We start from the raw sequence: 21,506 nt of genomic DNA on the forward strand, positions 1-21,506 counted from the left end.
TAGTGACATCATCTGCGGATTCCCGCCCACAGGTTTCTAAATCCAGACATTCCCGTTTGGCTGAGCACTCTAGGCCTAGATCCATGAAGCTAAGAGAGCGACACTCAAAGACTGCACTGTTGAGAGAAGCTAACGTTAAAGGCTGTGAATATATTGGGGAGTCCAGCTCCGGAACCCGGGAGCTCTTTTAGTGGGAGGGGCGGCGCTGATGGCGCTTCTGGCCTCCGAATGCTAGGGGGCGCTGTGATCGCCGCGTGGCCTCTTGGGAGCTGGGAGTCCATCGCGCAAGCGCATTCTGGCCTTTTCGCCGTCCCCACGTGCGAACTTCCCCGGCAACGTTTTCGAGAAAAATGCCCAAATTCAAGGCGGCCCGTGGGGTCGGGGGTCAGGAAAAACATGCGCCCCTGGCCGATCAGATCCTGGCTGGGAATGCGGTGCGGGCAGGGGTCCGGGAGAAGCGGCGGGGTCGCAGGACCGGAGAAACGGAGGAAGAGTATGTGGGACCCCGGCTGAGCCGGCGGATTTTGCAGCAAGCACGGCAGCAACAGGAGGAGCTCGAGGCCGAGCATGGGACTGGGGACAAGCCCGCGGCGTCGCGGGAACGCACCACGAGGCTGGGTGAGTGTCTGGAATGAGATCCGAGGAAGACAGTGGCCAGTAGTGGGGCGGGGTGGACAGCTAAAAAGTGTCTGGCAGGGGAATTGCTTCGAGTCAACAAAGGGTCTGTATTACACTTGCAAAAGTAGTGGAATGGGAGATTGAACCGTGTCCAGAGCCCTCCGCGTCCGCTCCTAGTTTAGGCACTCCCTTCTACACATCCCCTAAGTTAGGCCAACAGTAATCGCTCGCTCCACCCTAGCATTTTCCATTGGTTTTGTAAATATATATGGGATACCCACTACGAGCTTTGCACTATGCTCGGAGTTCTATCGAATGTTTGGGTACAGAAGTAAACTACATAGGCACGTCTGACTTAAGGACCTTACAGTCAAGCCCAGTAGAGGGTCAATTAAGTAGACTCTTAGAATAATATTTTTCCATGATAAAGTATCGCTTCCCTGGCAACAATAGCACTGGTCTGGAGAAGCTTCTCCGATTGCAGCAGGACCTTTTAAGTTGAGAACTGAAAAACGAATGGGAAGTCTTATGAGCAGAAAACACATTGTTTAGCAGCCAAAGAGGGAGAGAGATGAAAGACGTTTGATATTTTCTCACTAAGGAGGGAGTGTTGACCTCTGAGATGCTTCATCCGTTTTTCAGATCTCATCTAAAGCAATATTTGACGCAACTGAATAGTGGCCTCCTGGCAGTATCCTTACTTGGGTTTTAAGACATCAACACTCCTGTTTTACTGCCACCTCACTTCTCAGTATCCTTGACTGACTCTTACTGCAACCTCTTATCCTCAGTCCTCTGACCTCTTCAAATATTCTCTGGTGCTGGCAAGTTTCATGGTTTAAATACCATCTCTTGGGTGACTACTCCTAACTTTATAGTCTAGCCCTGACCTCTTCCATGAAATCCATATTCTTATATTCAACTGCCTACTTGGCAACTCCAATTTGAAATCTAACAGCTCGAATTTAACATGTACAAAACAGAAATCCTGACCTTCTCTCCAAACCTGCTTCTCTCACCGTTGTCTTCCCTGTTAGTAGCATATTCTTTCATTTGCTCAAGACAAACTTTAGACTCCTCTCTCTCTCTCCCCGTCTCTCCCTCTCTCCCCCACCCTATCTCCTCTCTCTGTCTCTCCCTCCCCACATCTGATCCGTAAGAAAATTCTGATGACTCTGCCTTCAAAGTATATTCAAAATCAAACAACTTTTCACCGCTTTGGAACACCATCCTGTTGAAGCTACCAGTCTCTCACCTGGATTATCACAGTAGCCTCCTCGTTAGTATCTCATATTCTCCTTTCTTTCTTTTTCTTTCTTTTTTTTTTTTTTTTGAGATAGAGTCTCTCGCTCTGTCACCCAGGCTAGAGTGCAGTGGCACAATCATAGCTCACTACAGCCTCAATCTCCTGGGCTCCAGCTATCTTCCCACCTCAGCCTCCCACATAGCTAGGACCACAGGTGTGTGCCAGCATGTCCAACTAATTTTTTTTTTTTTTTTCTTTTTTGAGACGGCCCAGGCTGTAGTGCAGTGGCACGATCTCAACTCACTGCAACCTCTGCCACCTAGGACCAAGCAGTTCTTCTGCCTCAGCCTCTTTAGTAGTGAAGATTACAGGCATGAGCCATCACATCCAGCTGATTTTTGTATTTTCAGTAGAGATGGCGTTTCACCATGTTGGCCAGGCTGGTCTTGAACTCTTGACCTCAAGTGATCCGCCCACCTCAGCCTCCCAAAATGCTGGGGTTACAGGTGTGAGCCACCGTGCCCAGCCGCTAATTCTGTAATTATTTGTAGAGATGAGGGCTCACAGTGGTGCCCAGGTTGGTCTCAAACTCCTAGGCTCAAGTGATCCTCTCTGCCTTGGCCTCCCAAAGTGCTGAGATTACAGGTGTGAGCTACTGCACCCTGCCATATCTCATACTCTCTACAAAGCACTCCACAGGTGGGGGATTACAATGGTCTACAATGCGCTTTATGATCTGCCTCCTTTACCAGTCTGACCTCTTCTACTGCTTTCCTCTTTGCGCATTCCACTCCACCTATATAGGCTTCATTGTGCCTTAAACATGGGAAATTAGGGTGTTTGGCCTGGTTGTTCCTTTTCTCTGGGATAGTTTGTTCTCATACACTTGTAGGGTTACTTTCTCAGAGAGGCCTGTCCACTCCATTTACGATTGCAGCACTCTACTCCATCTCCATACTCCTAATATTTCTGCCATATCCTTTTTCATAGTACTTTTTTTTTTTTTTTTGAGACAGAGTCTTGCTCCATTGCCTAGGCTGGAATGCAATGCTGTGATCTCGGCTCACTGCAACCTCCACCTCCTGGGTTCAAGTGATTCTCCTGCCTCAGCCTCCCAAGTAGGTGGGATTATAGGCACCTGCCACCACGCCCAGCTAATTTTTTTTTTGTATTTTTAGTAGAGATGGGGGTTTTACCATGTTGGCCAGCCTGGCCTCGAACTCCTGACCTCAGGTGATCCACCCGCCCCGGCCTCCCAAAGTGCTAGGATTACAGGCATGAGCCACCACACCCGGCCCATAGTACTTATATGTTAACCCAGTATATTTATATATTTATTTATGTCTGTCTTTTCCAATTAGACAGGATCTGGTGCGTTCAGGGTGGTATGGTCATAGACTGTCTCCTCCAATTAGAATGTAAGCTGTATAGAACAAAGTCTTTTGATTTCTCTTGTTCATGGATATATTGCCAGCACCCCCAACAGTGCCTAACATATAGTGTAGGTGCTCGGTGTTTGCTGAATGACTGGGTTAATGGGTAATGAATGATGGTCAGGTAGGTAGGAGCCAAACTTGCAAAAGATTTAAAAACCATCCTAACAGCAATGGGAAGAATGGAAAGCTACTGGAGAATTTAAGTATAGGGCTAATCAAATCAAATATGTGTTTCTGGAAGATTACTGTCTGCAGAGTGGAAAATGAGTTGGAGGGAAGCAAGGTCAGAAACATGGAGATGAGTGGGCGACTTTTGAATAAATCCAGACAAGAAATGATGCTGATCTAGGCTTAGATGGGGCTGTGAAGCATGTGAGAGACAGTCTATGAGGTAAAATTGAATAGAATTTAGTAATTGATTGGATGTTGAGGGTGAGGGCAAGGGATGAGGCAGGAGTACCTCCCAGGCTTAGCATTGGATGGACAATGGTACCATTTCCTAAGCTGTGGATGGTTAGCATTGTAGACCTGGGAGGGAAAGAAAATTAATATAGTTGATGATGGGTGAGATTTGAGGTGACTGTGAGTCATCCAAGAGCAGTTGTACAGGAGACACCTGGAGTTAGGGTCTGGCACTAAGGAGAACCACCTACAAAGTACACATTTGGGAGACTGTTGGCGCGTGGAGACAAAATGTCTGTTCCCCCTTAGCATTTATCACATACTGCCACTGCCTTTGTTGTTAATGACCTATTGATACATAGCATTATAGCTCCCCACTTGGATTATTAGCCCCCCTTTCCAGATGCCCAGACATGTAGCCTTCCAAAAATGGAAGTTATTTAAATGGACTAACTTCATTTATTTTATTTATTTATTTTTATTTATTTATTTTTGTTTTTGAGACGGAGTCTTGCTCTGTCACCCAGGCTGGAGTGCAGTGGCGCAGTCTTGGCTCACTGCAAGCTCCGCCTCCCGGGTTCACGCCGTTCTCCTGCCTTAGCCTCCCGAGTAGCTGGGACTACAGGCGCCTGCCACCAGGCCTGGCTAATTTTTTGTATTTTTAGTAGAGACTGGGTTTCACTGTGTTAGCCAGGATGGTCTCGATCTTCTGACCTCGTGATCTGCCCGCCTCAGCCTCCCAAAGTGCTGGGATTACAGGCATGAGCCACCACGCCCGGCCCCCTTTTTTTTTTTTCTTTTTTTTTTTTTTTTGAGACAGAGTCTTGCTCTGGGCTGGAGTGCAGTGGCGCGATCTCGGCTCACTGCAACCTCCGACTCCCTGGTTCAAGCGATTCTCCTGCCTCGGCCTCCCTCCCGAGTAGGTGGGATTACAGGTGCATGCCACCACGCCCAGCTAATTTTTTGTATTTTTAGTAGAGACAGGGCTTCTCCTTGTTGGTCAGACTGGTCTCGAACTCCCGATCTCAGATGATCCACCCACTTCGGTCTTCCAAAGTGCTGGGATTACAGGCATGAGCCACCATGCCCAGCCAACTTCATTTAAGTAGACTGGTGGATTGAAATCTGAACTCCACTGCTTGACTTTAAAGGCCCTCTAGTCTGGCTTCACCTTTCCCACCTACCTAGCATTATTTATTGCTATTGCCTAGGAGACACTTAAATCCGAAGCCTTATTTTCTCTGCATCTGGAACACCCTCCTCCTGCTCCCAAACTGCCTACCCAGTGTCTAATTGTCCTCGCCACTCATCCTCTAAGTGCATATGTTATCTCTACCACTCATTGTGGCATATAATCAAACCCTAATATGTGTAGAATAGTGGTGAAGAATGCAGTCTAGACCCAGATTACCTGTCTGGGGCAAATTATCAACTTTTTGATGCTTCAGTGTCCTCATCTGAAACTGGGTATAATAATGGTATCCACTTCTTGGGTTTATTTATTTATTTTATTTTATTTTTTAAGTTTTTGCCAATGTTCCATAAGAAGGTTTATTTATTTTTTTTAATTTTATGTTTTTTTTTTTTTGCCAGCGTCTCACTCTGTTGCCAGGCTGGAGTGCAGTGGCGTGACCTTGGCTCACTGCAACCTCCACCTCCCGGGTTTAAGGGATTCTCCTGCCTCAGCCTCCCAAGTAGCTGGGACTACAGGCATGCACCACCACACCCAGCTAATTTTTGTATTTTTAGTACAGACAGGGTTTCACCATGTTGACCAGGATGGTCTCAATCTCTTGACCTCATGATCCGCCCGCCTCAGCCTCCCAGAGTGCTGGGATTACAGACGTGAGCCACCGCGCCCGGCCACTTCTTGGGTTTATAAGGATTAAACAGTTAACATGGGTACAGTGTTTAGAAGTTCCTTCTACAGGCCGGGCGCGGTGGCTCAGGCCTGTAATCCCAGCACTTTGGGAGGCCGAGACGGGCGGATTACGAGGTCAGGAGATCAAGACCAGCCTGGCTAACACGGTGAAACCCCGTCTCTACTAAAAAAAAAAAAAAAAAAAAAAAACTAGCCAGGCGAGGTGGCGGGCGCCTGTAGTCCGGGAGGCTGAGGCAGGAGAATGGCGTAGACCCGCCATCTCTTGCAGTGAGCTGAGATCCGGCCACTGTACTCCAGCCTGGGCGACAGAGCGAGACTCCGTCTCAAAAAAAAAAAAAAAAAAAAAGAAGTTCCTTCTACAGGCAGGGCGCGGTGGCTCACGCCTGTAATCCCAGCACTTTGGGAGGCCGAGGTGAGCAGATCACTAGGGGTCGGGAGATCAAGACCAGCCTGGCCAACGTGGTGAAACCCCGACTGTACTAAAAATATAAAAAATTAACCGGTGGCGGGGCGCCTGTAGTCCCAGCTACTTGGGAGGCTGAGGCAGGAGAATGGCTTGAACCTGGGAGGCGGAGCTTGCAGTGAGCCGAGATTGCGCAACTGCACTCCAGCCTGGGCGACAGAGCGAGACTCTGTCTCAAAAAAAAAAAAAGTTCCTTCTACATAACTGAGTATGGTATGTTAACTATTATTTATGGCCATTGCTTTCTCATTGTTTCCTGTGTATACATTTTGTTTCTCAAGCATGATTGCAAGCCCCTGGGGACAGGGAGCTAATGCATGCCTCATTTGTTTCAGTGCACATAATTGTGTCTATCACAACCACATGTGAGGCCTGTACTACATTATGACTAAAGTTAAACTGACTAAATCCCTCAGCTACCTATTGCTGTGCTCATCCATTTAGTCTTCCCCCTTCTAGGTCCAAGAATGCCTCAGGATGGGTCAGATGACGAGGACGAGGAGTGGCCCACCCTGGAGAAGGCTGCCACAATGACAGGGGTGAGCCACCATGCAGAGATGGTCGTGGACCCTGAGGATGAGCGTGCCATAGAGATGTTCATGAACAAGAACCCTCCTGCCAGGTAGGTCTGGGGATTTGGGATAATGGATCCTTGTAGAAAGTTCCCACAGGAAAAACAAGTTCCCTGGCAGACTTAACGATTCCCTACTTTAGGAAAGGGCCTGGAGTTGCTAGTTGTAGGGGACCGCCTTGACAAAACTGGCCCATCCTCAGCGGACCACTGTGAGTGGGAATGATCCAGCCTCAGAAAACATTGTGTCCTTCTGTCCATTTATTGTACAGCTGCCCAATTGCCAGGGAAACAGCTCCAGGCCCATTTTACACCTCTGGAGAGAGCCATCCTATTGCATCTGGTTTTGGTATTCTTAGTTTTTTTAGTGGTAAGCTCAACTTCCTTGGACAAGTGTTCATATCCTAAGCTTCATTTAAGCCAGGGTTTTTCAACCTCAGCATTATTGATATTTTGGGCTGGGTAATTTTATGTGTGTGTGTAGGCTATCCTGTGCAGTGTAGGATGTTTAGTAGATATCTCTGATCTCTACCTTCTAGACTCCAGTAGCAACCTTCCCTCTAATTATGAAAACCAAAAATGATATCAGACGTTGCTAAATGTCCTCTGGGAGGCAAGACTGCTCCCAGTTAGGACCACTAATTTATTCCCATCTATAATAAATGCTAGCTCCAAAACATGCATGCATTTAGACTGCCTGTGGTGAAACTCCTGAGCCCATAAATTTTGGCCGTGGGGAGTGGAGTCTAGGATAAGGGTCCTCAACCAGTTCATTCTGACCCTGTGATATTAACATAATGGTGTCCCTGATACTTTAGATTGTTTGGGGTTGATGCATCTCTCATTGCTAATTATACTGTAAAAGGACAAGGAGGCTGATAAATTCTGTGGCAGCTTATTTGAAAATGCAGAATGAAGAAATGAAAATGAGCCCCTCTCCCAGATTGATGCCTAACAGTTGAAATACATGTCACAAAATATGTACTTGGGCCTGTCCCACCAGAGAGCCTCTCAGGTTCTCACTCAGCACCTCATAACTCCTACTTCACTGATAATGCTGACAAATTTAGCAGAATGCTTTTCCAACTTGCAGTAAATAGAATAGACAAGCTCCTTGAAGTAATCAGAACTTCTGGCAGTTGTAAGAAATGATAGCTGGCGTCTTCAGAAAGCAAGCCTAGATCCACATGAATTCAACAATCAGAGGCCATTTAGTTTAGGGGCACATTATAAGGTACTATAAAGCACCTTAACCTAAGACTTTCAAAAACCTGAGTTTGACTCTTAACCCCACCTGGCGGCTGTGAGGCCCAGTTCCCATGTCTGCATAAGTTTCCGTGTCCTATAAGTGTTGCACTGACTCTAGGACTGAAAAGTCCCAAACTCAGTGCCTGGCATTGAGTAGGACCTCAGAAAAGAGGAGCAGTTTGTTTTTTGTTTTGTTTTGTGACAGGGTCTCACTCTGTAACCCACGCTGGAGGGCAGTGGTGTGATCTCAGCTCACTGCAACCTCAGCCTCTCGAGTAGCTGGGATTACAGGCGTGCACCACCACGCCTGGCTACTTTTTGTTTTATTAGTAGAGACGGGGTTTCACCATGTTGGCCAGCCTGGTCTCAAACTCCTGACCTCACGTGATTCACCTCCTTCAGCCTCGCAAAGTACTGAGATTACAAACATGAGCCACTGCACCCAACTGAGGAGCAGCTTTAAATACATTTCAGTCTGGGCATGGTGGCCCAGACCTGTAATCTCAGCACTTTGGGATCCCAAAGCAGGAGCCCAGGAATGTGAGACCAGCCTGGGCAACATGGGGCGACCCTATCTCTACAAAAGAATGAAATATTAGCTGGACCTTGTGCTATGTGCCTGTGGTCCCAGCTACTTGAGAGATTGAGGCAGGAAGATCGCTTGAGCCAGAGAGATAGAGGCTGCAATGAGCCATGATGGTGCCACTGCATGCCAACCTGGGCAACAGAGCTAGACTCTGCCTCAAAAATAAATAAATAAATACACTTCAGCAGCCTCTGAAGGCACTGGTATTATATGACAGCTCACGGTGATGGCAATGCTGAATCATTAAGATAATGTTTGATACACCCAACAATACTGTGTTTAAGGAGGCTGAAAAGAACATAATCAGTCTTAGAAATACTTCCATAGATACACTGCTGTGTACTGACCGTTCCAAGTAATGAACAGACATTAACTTATTTAATCCTTCCATTAATCTTTTCAGTTGGGTACCGTTATTATTCCTATTTTACAAATGAGGAAACAGAGGCATAGAGAGGTAAAGTAACATGCCCAAGATCATACAGGGAGTGGGTAAGCCAGGATTTGAACCTGGGCAGACTGATTTCAGAATTGAGATTCATAATAACCTCCATACAACTGCCAGCTTTGTCCTAAATGGAATGACTTTCAGTTCCTTTGCACCCTGCAGTGATTCTGTCTGTGGTGGATGAATGGGCACAGAGAGGGAACTCTAAGCTGCACATCCCAGCAGGATCGCAGTATGTCAGTGCTCACAAGGGACTGTGGGGAATCTGGAGCTTCCTGGACAGTGACCACAGTGCTCCTTCCCTCCTCTCTCCCCTCCCCTTGGCACTTCCCCTCTTAGGCGCACCTTGGCTGACATCATCATGGAGAAGCTGACTGAGAAGCAGACAGAGGTTGAGACAGTCATGTCAGAGGTGTCGGGCTTCCCTATGCCCCAGCTGGACCCCCGAGTCCTAGAAGTCTACAGGGGGGTCCGGGAGGTAAGAGCTGAGAGGGGAGCCACAGTGGAAGACCCCTTTGGGGGCTGTGGGCTCCCGCCACAGGCTTTTGCCTTTTGCCTGCATCTCATACTAAAGAAGTCATGGCAGTAGAAAACAGACCTAAGAGGCAGAGTGTGTGGTTTCAGATTCCTGCTCTGCCTGTAAATGACTTGGCAACCTTGGGTCAGTTACTGGAACTCTCACTGGTCATCTGTAAAACGAGCATAATAATGGCACCTCCTTATAGGGTTATTGTGGGGATGAAATGAGTTAATATATTAAAAGCACCCAGACAAGTTCCTAGCCCACAGCAAGCTTGCCATATGTGGATGACAGTGATTGTTTTACCTCCCTCATCCCTAGGTATTATCTAAGTACCGCAGTGGAAAACTGCCTAAGGCATTTAAGATCATCCCTGCACTCTCCAACTGGGAGCAAATCCTCTACGTCACAGAGCCTGAGGCCTGGACTGCAGCCGCCATGTACCAAGCCACCAGGTAGAGTAGATGGGGGTTTGCAGGCCTTGGGTCTATAGGTGCAGGCTGGGCTTGGGACAGACAGGCTTTCCTTGCCTCTGGCCCCAGGGCCCTCTCTGCTACTTTATAGCATCATTTTGCTAGCTTTTCCTGTGTCATTTTTTGGGGCCAAGACCCTCTGTGATGAATTTCTAGGGGAAGAGGCTTTTATAGCCACTGGGATACAGCCCTCCATCATCAATTTCTAGGGGAGAGGCTTTTATAACCACTGGATACAACCCTGTAGCAGGACCCTCAGAAGTCTGTGACTGTCTAGGCATGCTCAGGGCCCTAGTGATAGCAAAATCGAGAGGAGCCATGATAGCAAGAGGAAGGAGAGTAGCTGAGTGGCCATCAGTTTGCACGAGCTCTGGCTCTCCCACAGACAGACGGCACTCCCCATTTGGGTATATCTCGTTGCCCCTCCTATTCTCTCTCTAAGCTGATGGGTATTGCATGCACACAGCTCCCACACATCCCTCACTGAAAGAAAGGTCTCATATTTTACTTTAAAACCTCTTGTATGTACTATCCATGGTGATATTTAATGGGCCGGGTCCAGACTGTCGTGTGACTTGGAAACTTCCCCCACTTAACTCCCACTAGGATTTTTGCCTCTAACCTGAAGGAACGCATGGCCCAGCGCTTCTACAACCTTGTCCTGCTCCCACGAGTACGAGATGACATTGCCGAATACAAACGACTCAACTTCCATCTCTACATGGCTCTCAAGAAAGCCCTTTTCAAACCTGGAGCCTGGTTCAAAGGTGGGATCCCAGAGGCAGGGAAGAAGGGGAAGGGCTGGAGCTTCTATGGGGAACACAGCAGGCCTGGTGTGGGAAATTGCTAGCTGTCCCTGGGCTGGGTGGAATGCTTCCTGCTGTAACTCCTTTTTCTCATCCTGGGCTCATAGTGACTGCCCTTTGACTCTCCCCAGGGGTCCTGATTCCACTGTGCGAGTCTGGCACTTGTACCCTCCGGGAAGCCATCATTGTGGGTAGCATCATCACCAAGTGCTCCATCCCTGTGTTGCACTCCAGGTAGCGTTGCTGGGGGTGGAGTGGGGGGGTGGGGGCTGGTCAGTGGATATCCAGATAGTGGAATTGCCAGGACTTGGGGATGGGTAGAATGGAGAAGAAGCTAAGGATAGCCTTGGGTTTGTGCTTGTTTAAGCCAATGAGTAGGTGTATCATTATCCCCCTAAATGTAAGTTCTGCAACAACAGGGCCTGAGTGCCTGGTATAAAGCAAGTACTCAGTAAATAGATGAACAAATGAGTAGGAAACACAGGAAGAACGTAGTTAGGGTGGAGACGTTGAGATGTTTGGACCATACTCTAGTTGGGTACTGAAACAAGCAGTCTATGCTGGAGGTAGAGATTTGGGTGGATCCCTGTAGAGATGGTGACTGAAGTCAAGGGAGTATAATATGATTGGGTAGGTGAGAAGGTCCCTGGGGAATACCATAGTATAAGGGCCAGCAGAGGGGAAGAAAAAAGGGGGAAAGCACAGAGGGAGAAGTAGGATCCTTCTTCCAATGTTTTCCCCGCTAACTCTACCCCACCTCCCTTTCCCACTAGTGCGGCCATGCTGAAAATTGCTGAGATGGAATACAGTGGTGCCAACAGCATCTTCCTGCGACTGCTGCTGGATAAGAAGTATGCACTGCCTTACCGGGTGCTGGATGCCCTAGTCTTCCACTTCCTGGGGTTCCGGACAGAGAAGCGTGAACTGCCTGTGCTCTGGCACCAGTGCCTCCTGACTTTGGTACAGCGCTACAAGGCCGACTTGGCCACAGACCAGAAAGAGGCCCTCTTAGAACTGCTCCGGCTGCAGCCCCATCCACAGCTATCCCCTGAAATCAGGCGTGAGCTTCAGAGCGCAGTCCCCCGAGATGTAGAAGATGTTCCCATCACCATGGAGTGAGAAAACAGTCAGTTGTCCTGGCCAAAGGGGTTTGGAAGGACACCAAGACCCCCATTGGTGACTGAAGATGACACCAAACCTTAATGGCTAAAGACCCAGATCAGGGCAGTGACAGATCACAGGAACATCTATGGCTCCCAGTCCAGGACAGGAAGGACTGAGGGTCTGGCTGGTTCCCTCTTCCATTCTAGGCCCTTATACCTGTTCAGTTCTGAGAGCCGACTTATACCATACACTGGCATTCCCCGTCCCCAGCTGGGGCTTGGGGTGAGTACTTTTTCTATGGCTACTGTGTCAGGTCACTGTGGATAAAGGCAAAGGCAGATATTTATTGAACCTCTGTGTTTGGTGTAGTCAGTGGAGGTGGGCATTACTCCTGTTAGTATCTGGAAGATGGAGGACACATTCTTGTCCCATTTATATGGGACCCACCTCCCTTGATCTCCAAGCTTGTTTCTCCAGGCTACACTCACCTTGTTAGCCACCTGGGGACACATCCTCTGCCTTCCCCCATCACAGGCTGCAGCAGCCAGGAGCAGGTTATCCAAAGATGGTCATGTGTCAGCTGTGGATCAAAGGACTACAAGAGAAAACTTGAGGAAAGCAGAGATACAGTCAAGAAAGGCCAGAAAATAAGGCTGGGCCCAAGAATGGTTAGATCAGAGCTAGCATCAAACAGGCTCCCTTTCTGGCTCTTCAGCCAATGAAAGCTTTAGTGACTAGTAAACTACGGCCAAGTGCCCCTTTTTTTGTTGATTTATTTTTTGAGACAGAGTCTCGCTCTGTTGCCCAGGCTGGAGTACAGTGGCATGATCTTGGCTCACTGCAGCCTCTGCCTCCTGGGTTCGATAGTTTCTCCTGCCTCAGCCTCCTGAGTAGCTGAGACTACAGGTGCATGCCACCACGCCTGGCTGATTTTTGTATTTTTAGTAGAGATGGGGTTTCACCAGGTTGGCCAGGCTGGTCTCGAACTCCTGACCTCAGGTGATCCACTGGCCTCAGCCTCCCAAAGTGCTGGGATGACAGGCGTGAGCCACCGCACCCAGCCCAAGTGCCCATTTTTGTGTGGCCCATGAGCTAAGAATGATTTTTCCATTTTTAAATGGGGGAAAAAAGCAACAGTATTTTGTGATAGGTAGGAATTACATGAAATTCCAGTTTCAGCATCCGTAAGTTTGTTGGAACAGCCACGCTCACCCATTACATGTTTCCTGTGGCTGCTTTTGTGCTACAACAGCAGAGTTAAGTATAATCCTATAACCCTTATTTGCTTCCGAAATTGTGCATTTGTTCCAACCCATTTAATATATTTGGGAACAGTTTGATCATAATGCAGGCCTAATGTTTGCTCGTGTATGATTTCATCCTCGAGAAACATTAGGTGAATATGGGAAACTGTACCCAGCTGAACCAAGCCTAACTAGTACACAAAACTCACACCTGAACATGTACTAGCTACCTCACTCAGCTCCCCACCTGTGTTGAGCAACCCTTCCAACATCCACTTCCAAAAGCAAAGTGCATGTCTTCAAGGTAAAAGGCCATATTTATTGTAATATTTATGTATTTCTCAACCATTTGATATATGTAAAAACTAAGCTATCCTTTTTTAAAAATGTGTCACTCGTTTGAGTGTTGTGCTTCAAGCCCCATTTTTCCCATGAGACCTGTGGTTTTTATTTTGCAAATTGCATGGCATAGTGATTTTCAGGAACGCATAGGTCACATTATAAAGCAGAACTGATTATATTTGGGTCAGAGACCATATAGCCCGCAAAGCCTAAATATCCAGCCCTTTACAGAAAAGGCTCAATGATCCCTGCTTTAGACCACTGACTTCCGTCTCCTTACCTCATACAGTCCAGAAATAGACTTAACCCACACACCAATCCAAGAAGCCAAAGCCAGTTTTATTTCACAATCTTTATTACAGTAGGATGATGGTCCTGGGCCACCAGCCTAAACCTTATGGCCTTAGGAAAGACCTGTGTCAACAGGGCTTGCCTCCCTCTCTAGACAGGGGCTCAGCCACCTCCAGGGCATCCCTGTTGCATTTTCCCTGCTGGAGGATGGGGCAGAGGGACGACGGGAGAGGAGGGCATGACCCCACCCCAGGCTGTAGCAGCTCCTCGGCCACAATGATCCTTTTGCCAGTAGCAGAAGGGAGGAAAACAGCAACCACCAGGGTTACCACCACTTGTGGGATGGCCAGGACCCCGTTATGTCCTCTTACAGTTGTGCTCAAAGCAATTAATAAATTAAAATGAGCCTTCGGCAGCAAAGCTGTCAATCACACAGAAGCTGAGCAGAAAGCAAAGCAAAAAGGAATTTATAGCTTCTCTGGCTAAGGCCTAGGCCCCTCCCTCTAGGAGCAGCTGTCAGCACGGATTATATAGGGGCCTCCAAAAGTACTGAGAGGAGCCATCTAGACTATTCCCCCTCATACGTGTCTAGCATGCATGAAATTTCAGAGGGACCCCAATCCAAATGCAATAAACCCTAGAAGGGGCAACACCTTCAGAAGGCACTAGAGCATTTTGGCAGTTGAAAACAGCCCCCAGGGGTGGGGGGCGCTCAAAAGGAATGCTGGCATATGTATCCAATTCTGTCCCATCAGCCTGGCCCACCCCCAGCTAGAGTTGGGAAAGGCGCTGCTGGTCAGATGCAGGGAGGAGGAGCTTGACTAGCCACCGAAATGCAGACGTGGCTGGCCAGGCCCCTTAGTGCACACTGCGGGGATGGGTAGGACCAGACTCCTTGGGCTTTGTGAAGGGGGAACAGACGCCCCTTCAGGCTTCAGATGTGGTGTGATTTGTTCCTGGAGGCAGGGAGGTGGGTGGCAGTGGCCCCTCCTCTGCTTAGTGGCCACTCCAGAGGGCCTCTCCAGGGCTACAGGTGTATGGCTGTGACATCTGTAGGAGTGCTGGTCTGGCTGGGCCCTTGGCTGCTGGAGCCCCGGGGGGCTTTGGGCGCTGGGCTGGAGCTGGTCTGGGCGGCTTCCCTGAGGCTCTCCCTGAGTGCAGCTTCGATCTGCTCCTGACAGGCCCGCAGGCAGTCCTGGGAACATGGGAGAACAGTGAGGAGCGAACACTCCCCCCCATAGCATCTGGCAGCAGGTGCAGGGGAAGGACAGCTCCCAACACATGGGGAAGTCTGGGGAGGTTAGGCCACAGCCCAGCCCCAGGAATCGCTCTTCAGTTCTCAGAAACTAGCAAGAGGATGTGGCAAGGGAGTGTGAGAGCAGCCCTGCATCTGACACCGAATCCTCCACCCCCACTCCAGCACACCACTTGGCAAGAAAAGAGCCCCTAGGGCCAGTGCCCTTCACCCCACCCAAGATACTTGCTCTTCTCCAGACCAAGGCAGGAGATAAAAAGCCACAAAGCCCCAAGGTTGTGAAACCAGGACTTGGGACCAGGTTGGGGTTGGAGGTTTCCCTCTACTGGAGGCTCCGGGCATAGCACTATATGAATGGAGAGGCTGCTGCCCAGCTGCCCAGCACTCACCACTTCAGTGCCAGTGATCCCTGCCAGCAGCTCTGTGAGCTCATCCCCGGACATGGAGCAGGCACCCAGGCCTTGCACTGCAGCCCCAATGCTGCCCGTGGCGATCATGGATGGCGGGTACATGGCAAAGGTATAATCTTGGAGAGGAGGAAAGGGAACCATGAGATGAGGAAACCTGAAGGATAACAGCCAGCATGGACTTCCGACTCCTCGAAAAGTGCCAGGCAGCATGAGTAGAGCAGAGGACATGCTAGAAAACTCCAGCAGTGGGAGGGGCAAGATATCGGCAAGGGAGGAAGACAGGAAAGAGTATCTTTCCTAGAGATCAGGACCAACTGCCAGTTTCCATAGGTCCAGGGAATAGACAAGACACTCCCTAGTGTGGGAACACAACTAGGGCCAAGAGACAGGGGTTCTGTTCCCAACATGTTCACTGTCAGACCTTGGGCGAGTCACTTCTCTCTATACCCTCGGTGTCCCTCCTACAAACTGGAGGGGTCTGAGATCCCACAGAGCTGATTATGACCTGCTTTTCTGTATCGAGACTGGGGGCTCAGAGGGGATGTAACTTTCACAAATGAATTTTGACAGTATAAACCAGAATCTCCTAGTTACCTTTCACCCTTATAAGTCTAATGATTTTTCCAATTTGGCAAAAATGTGCACAGGGCTCTTACCTGTAGCACAGAGGGCCAAAAAGGTCTGGGCATGCTTTTTGACCAGGGCCTGTCGGTCACGGGGCAGAGAAAGCCGGTGCAGAATGAGGGCCAGGAAATCATGTGCAATCACAGCAGCCAGGTCCCACTTGAGCTTCCCTAGGACCAGCACCTCCCAGTCCTGGAAAAGGGGGAAAAGGGTGGGTCAGTGGCTGGAGAAGGGAAGAGGAAGGAGTAAAGCAGAAGTCTCAAAGTCTCATAGGCAGGGAAGCCCATCCAACTTTTAAAGCCCAAGACCTCAGTTTCTGATTTTAAGGCCAGGCACCATGGAGTTCAAGGCAGGGAAGAGGAGGGGGCATGTGCTTTGAGCACTTACTGATCATTTACTAGGTGCCAGGACAACATGCTTTACATGGATTATCCCTTTTAATCCTGTCTGGTTATGTTTAAGGGGCCAATAATTCAGGCCTTCTCCTGACTTCATTCAGGGCTCTGAGGATTTCTCCAGCCAGGGCTGAAAGACGGAAGCAGCAGATACCACAGCATCACTATGAACTGGGGACTCCTCTGGGATGAAGCAGAAAGACTCTCCCAACCCCAAGGATTTGTGAAAGGGCAGATCACCACTACCTTCCCCTGCAACTCTGCATCCCAGCCAAGTCCACACCTCTTGAATCAACAGGAGGGAGTATGACTCCTCCAATGACAGCCACTGAGCCTTTTCTGAGGTTCCTCAAAGGGGAGATTGCCCAACCCAAGCCACATCCCCTTGGTAGGATATCAGGGACAGGTCCTGAAGTATAGCACCCCTCCCCACCCCCTTTAGCCGGAACCCATAGTGCCCCATGCCACTTGACTTTCAGGAGGATAGGTGGAGGCCAAGCCAGACAGGATGGCTCCAAATGATTCCTGAGGGATCAAGTCCTATCCTCACCTACCCAAGCCCACCTGCCAGTACTAGGTTTTGGGAGAAGCCTGGAAGCCTCACCCCAATCCACTCATCATGGGTTCCCAGACCTGGCCCCATTTCTGAGTTGCACACACGAGGATTTCTTCATTGTTTTATCTCAGGAAGGAACTTGTGGGTTTGACTCCTTATTGAGGCAGAAATGGCAACCCCACCCAACCTCTTCCAGGCCCCAGCCACAGCTGTCTCTGTCTTGGCCCCAGCTTAGGTGGTGTCAGCCTCTCAAATCAGTCCCTACCCTCAAAGAGCCCTAGAGAAAACAGCCTGGCCAGAAGTGAGGCAGAGAAATGACAACGCTACTCCCAGTTAATGTCCCAGGAGCCAACTCCTAACTCAGCAGTTAACAGAAGGGACCCAGCTTCTAAGGAAGCATCTGGAAGGCAACTGGGGGTGGGACTCTCCCTATGGGGAGGCAAGGGGTCATGTTGGAGGGAAGGTGGCCACCCTGCCCCATATCCAGGCAACCAGAGAATCCCAGTGTTAATTGGTGGAGAACACACCCCTGGGAGTGCTTAGCTTCAGTGGGTGGCAGCGGCCACCACATCCCTGACTTTTTAGACAACCTGGTCTAGCTAGAAGACCCAGGTTCTACACTCATCTGCTCAGTGCGATGCTGAGGCAGGGATCTTTCCCTCCCTCCTTGGGCCTCAGCCTCCTATGCTGCACACGGATATGGACCAATTGGAGTTCTCAGAGGTCTCTTCCAACCTTGACCTTCTAGGAAGTCTTCTGGGCACTCCACCCCCAGCTCAGACAAAGGGAAGAGTACTTTTTGCCTGCACTGAAAAACCCTCATATGTGGGCACACACACCACCTCCATCTTTTCACAAAAAGGAAGTTCCCCTTCTACCTTCCAGCCCCAACCCCACCAAAAACATCTTGCTCTCTGGCCCTGGAAACTAGCTCCAACTTCAGACTTGCCAAAAACTACCAGATTCATCACAAAGAGCTGTGGAGCCTCCTGGATTCCCAACTCTGGCCTCCTACTCCCATCTCTGAGCTACTTGGCAGGAAGAGGAATCCTGTTCCTCGACTCACAGCAGTCGGGGGCCCCAGTACCCTGGCTTCCCTGCCAGCCAATCACAGCAGCCTGCTTGCTGCCCTCCTCCCTGGGAGATGGGGCCCAGAGACTCCTCTCAGGGTCAGCAGAAGACTTGGCCCGCCACAGAGCAAGGTGGAAGAAGGTGCCAGCTCACCCACCCTCTCCCCCCAGCCCCCTAGGAGACAATCTGCATGTCCTAAATAACCTCTTCCAGATCCCACAAGACTTCTGAGGCAGGACTGAGGCTCCTTCTGAGGCGGGACAGAACCGGTGACTTTCCTGCCCTGTCTGAGCCCAGCGCAAGTTTCCAGCAAGAGGCCCAGGGAGCCACTTCCCAAACCACAGGAGTGACAGCAGCTCCCCACAGGGTTATGAAAGACCTTGGTCAGAGAGGGCGGGCCGGGGGAGGGGGCACCATTATCACATCGGAAGCAGCTGCAGCTCACCTCCCTGCCTGTCCCTCAGCTTGGGCCTTTGGCTAAGGGGGGTAGAGGGAGCTGTTTCCACCAGGCCCAAAGCAGCTGCTCCAGTTCCTCAGAAGGAGGACAGGAAAGGATTAGGAAGAAGCTGTCTCTTCCGGGATATAAGAGGAAGCAAAGAAGGTGGGATGAAATACATCAGCCCTTCCTTAAAGCAATCAGAGCCTGGCTTTAATTGGCTCTGGGAGGTTTTTCTATCACAAAGTCCACATGAGGATAAAGACTCAACCAAGGCAAACCCCCTCCCCCACATGAAGCACATTCCACTCCCCTACTCCAGTGGGGGTGTGCAGGCATGCCCTTCTGCTGCCAATAAATAACTCATGGTGGCTGCGTAAACCCAGAGGCAAAGTACTAGTGAGTGTGGACATGCAGTTTGACTTGTTGCTATCTGGGGGAAAGACCAGGAAGGAGTGGCATCCCCTGGAGGTCAGGAGGGGGTTTAATGCCTGCCTGCAGCTGGAGCCTGGGCAGGAGTGACACTAACCATCACACCACACTGCCCCATCGTTTGTTCCACCCCAATTCCCTTCCCAAAGATCCTGATCGCCTTGCTCCCTCTCCAGGGAGCAGAAAGCCTCTGATATCTCAAGCTTTCCTTTTCCTGGAAAGTGGGAGACAGTATGTGTCGGGGGTGGGGGGGGTTACACACGCACCCGCAACTGGCGGGGAGAGACAGCGTGGTCGGTGTAGATGCACAGTTTTTCGATGGTCAGGGGCGTGGTCTCGCGCAGCTTGGAGGCCAGCAGCATGCAGACCGCACCCAGGAGCTGCAACTGCGCCTTTCGGGTGGGGACACAGGACAGGTAGCGATCCAGGTAGTTCATGGCCAGGGGGAAGACTTCCTCCTCACAGCGCTGCTCCTCACATACCTGGGGGTGGGCGCACAGTCACTGCTGGGGCCAGAGCGTGGGGAACACAGCAGCGCGGGGGTGGGGGCGCTGAAGTGAGGTGGGATAGGGAGCAAAAACGGGAGAGAGGGTAAGCTACTTACAGAGACAAGGACCAATACAAGAGGAGGATGGGCCCTCCCCAAGGTGACGCCCCCCACTTCCTCTGCGCGGCCTCCTCCCCTCTCCACTTGGTGGGGTGGGGGTGGTAAAGTCAAGGAGCCCTTCCTCACGAAGGATTCCAAACGGAGACTCCCCTCCCCCACAGCGACGGGAAGTGGGACGCAAGGATCACCCATGGTAGCCAGAGAGCTGGGACCTCACCCCCATCACCGCCACCACTGCACACACCCGAGGGGAAGGGAGGAGGCTCCTGCCGCTGCCTCCCGCACTTTTCATTTCCCTGTCGGCCGGAACAGGGCGCGCGCCACCCCCATCGCCTTCCCCGCCAGAACCCCGCGACAGACACAGGAACCGGCTCCCGGGCGGGGGCGGCCGAGCCCAGGGTTTTCCAGGCGCGCTCTCCGGAGAAGGCCAGGAGGGGGAGGGAAGCGGGAGACGCTGTGAGAAGCCGAAGGGGAGAGGATGTCCCTGGTCCCGTTTTCTCGGCCCGAAGAGAGGCACAGTTAGGGTGCCAAGTGACTGGCACTCACAGTCGGGAGGAGCCGATTAGGGCTTGGGAAAGCAAGGGAGGCAGCTGGCTAGGGTGCCCTAGTGGAAGGCCAGGCCCCGAGAGTCTTAGCCTCGGAGCATCCTGCAGATCGCTGTGGGGACCGCGATGTCCCGACAGGGCGGCCCCGGTGTGTCCAGACCCGGGAGCGGTGGGGGAGGGGGACGCGTCGGGCGGTACCTCCAGCATCCAGTAAGCCAGCATCTTCCGCATGTGCGGCTTTATCTCCCGCTGCACGCACTGGAAGTAGGAGGCGCGGGGCACGTAGCGCTCCTCCAGGCGGAGCAAGCTCTGCAGGACACGCTGGTCCCCGAGTAGCCGCGGGTCCGGCCCGGCCCGGGGCGCGTGCCGGGTGCCTTCGCAACACAGCAGCTCCATACTCGGGCAGCGCACAGGCAGGGCGGGAGTGCGGGCTCGCGAGTCCCAAGGCAGGCGACGGGTCGGAGAGCGCGGAGCGCGGGTCTGGCGCTGGCGCTGGCACTGCGCGGCGGATCCCCAGCCCGCCCGCCGCCCGCGCGCGCCGCTTCCCTGACAGGCGCCCCGCCCCTCGCGACGATGTAGCAACCGTGGAATGCTCGGACGTCGCAACGCTCCGAGGGGCGGGGCTGCGGCGCCCCGGACGGAAAGGGCTGGCTGGGCGGTCTCCCCTCCCTCCCGCGGCCCCATTGGGCCGCTGAGCGCAAGTCGGCCGGCTTCCGGGCACTCCGGGCCCTCTGGACCACCGGGTGCATAGAACTTTCTAGGGGGTGGGCCTCCTACCCACCCACGGGCCCTCCCATTTTGCTTCTCGGACTCTAGTCACCCAGGAAAGAATTTTTCTCCAAAGGTCATTCATTCACTTATTCATTCGTCAAACCCTACTTCACCGGCTGCTTGCTCTAAGGAATGCGATAAATAATGTCAGAGTCAGTTCTTAGTGAACGCTGCTCCAAAGCCTCACAATGTAATGACTCACTACATCTTCACGAAAACTCGGAAACCGAGGCAACTGTCATTCGGTTGGCCCGTGGCGGAGCTAGGATTGGGAAGCTGGCCTTCTTGCTCCAGATTCTGTGCTCTCCACCACTGCTAGTTAAACTGTGATCCCAGACCTCTCCCGCGCATGGTCATCGCCTGGGAGCTGGTTAGAAATGCAGACTCTCAGGCCCACCCCTAACCTGAATCAGAATCTGCATTTTAACTAGATTTCTGTGCACTTTAAAGTATGAGAGCTTTAGTCTAAATCAGCATATAACAGAACGTAAAGGTCATGGAGTCAAGGCCTCACCTTGTTAAGTTGGTTCCCGGCTTTGGACAAGCCCCTAAAGTCGGCATTAGTTTCTGTTTGGAGAAACTGGACGGAAAAACTAGATTCTCACTGAATCCGTTTTTCCCCCAGATTCTGAGATCTACCGGTTGCATTTCTTCCACCTCCCAAACTTTTGGTTGCTTTGTAGTTTTACCGGAAGCTGGATTCCACTTGACCAAGAGGCAGACA

General features: G+C 51.0%; 3 protein-coding genes across 8 annotated transcripts in view; 1 reads left to right on the plus strand and 2 right to left on the minus strand.

Annotated features, from left to right (window-relative positions):
- The window catches only part of MED20 (mediator complex subunit 20), a 30,328-nt gene extending 17,668 nt beyond the window's left edge, over nt 1-12,660 (minus strand). Inside the window, exon 1 of the mRNA XM_033217146.1 lies at nt 12,292-12,660. Within this exon, the coding sequence (XP_033073037.1) occupies nt 12,292-12,332 (41 nt within the window). The 5' untranslated portion in view covers nt 12,333-12,660. The remainder of the gene's footprint in view (nt 1-12,291) is intronic.
- BYSL (bystin like) lies at nt 15-12,154 on the plus strand. Its single transcript, XM_033217138.1, has 7 exons — nt 15-618; nt 6,507-6,669; nt 9,240-9,378; nt 9,742-9,875; nt 10,500-10,660; nt 10,831-10,933; nt 11,473-12,154. The coding sequence occupies exons 1-7, from the start codon at nt 351-353 to the stop codon at nt 11,816-11,818; spliced, it is 1,314 nt and encodes a 437-aa protein (XP_033073029.1). The 5' UTR covers nt 15-350; the 3' UTR covers nt 11,819-12,154.
- A 1,047-nt stretch (nt 12,661-13,707) lies between the features above and the next one.
- Nucleotides 13,708-21,506, minus strand: part of CCND3 (cyclin D3) — a 122,400-nt gene continuing 114,601 nt past the window's right edge. The window contains exons 1-5 of one of the 6 annotated variants that reach the window (XM_033217141.1): nt 19,711-20,602; nt 19,126-19,341; nt 16,002-16,161; nt 15,325-15,461; nt 13,708-14,875 (exon numbers count right to left, since the gene is read on the minus strand). In XM_033217141.1, the coding sequence (XP_033073032.1) occupies nt 14,708-14,875; nt 15,325-15,461; nt 16,002-16,161; nt 19,126-19,341; nt 19,711-19,758 (729 nt within the window). In that variant the 5' untranslated portion in view covers nt 19,759-20,602 and the 3' untranslated portion in view covers nt 13,708-14,707. Of the gene's footprint in view, nt 14,876-15,324; nt 15,462-16,001; nt 16,162-18,195; nt 18,214-19,125; nt 19,342-19,710; nt 20,603-21,506 lie in introns of those variants that run through there. The other 5 variants (XM_033217139.1, XM_033217142.1, XM_033217140.1 and 2 more) reach the window with 5 other exon arrangements.

The sequence above is a fragment of the Trachypithecus francoisi genome, unplaced genomic scaffold, assembly GCF_009764315.1.
Source record: "Trachypithecus francoisi isolate TF-2019V2 unplaced genomic scaffold, Tfra_2.0 Lachesis_group10, whole genome shotgun sequence".
Lineage (NCBI taxonomy): Eukaryota > Metazoa > Chordata > Mammalia > Primates > Cercopithecidae > Trachypithecus > Trachypithecus francoisi.

What these genes read in the sequence shown, in the direction of transcription:
- BYSL (XM_033217138.1), top strand. Translation starts at nt 351, where the DNA reads ATGCCCAAATTCAAGGCGGCCCGTGGGGTCGGGGGTCAGGAAAAACAT. An exon ending in GGAACGCACCACGAGGCTGG is followed by an intron (nt 619 to 6,506) that starts GTGAGTGTCTGG and finishes TCCCCCTTCTAG; the next exon opens with GTCCAAGAATGCCTCAGGAT. An exon ending in ACCTGGAGCCTGGTTCAAAG is followed by an intron (nt 10,661 to 10,830) that starts GTGGGATCCCAG and finishes GACTCTCCCCAG; the next exon opens with GGGTCCTGATTCCACTGTGC.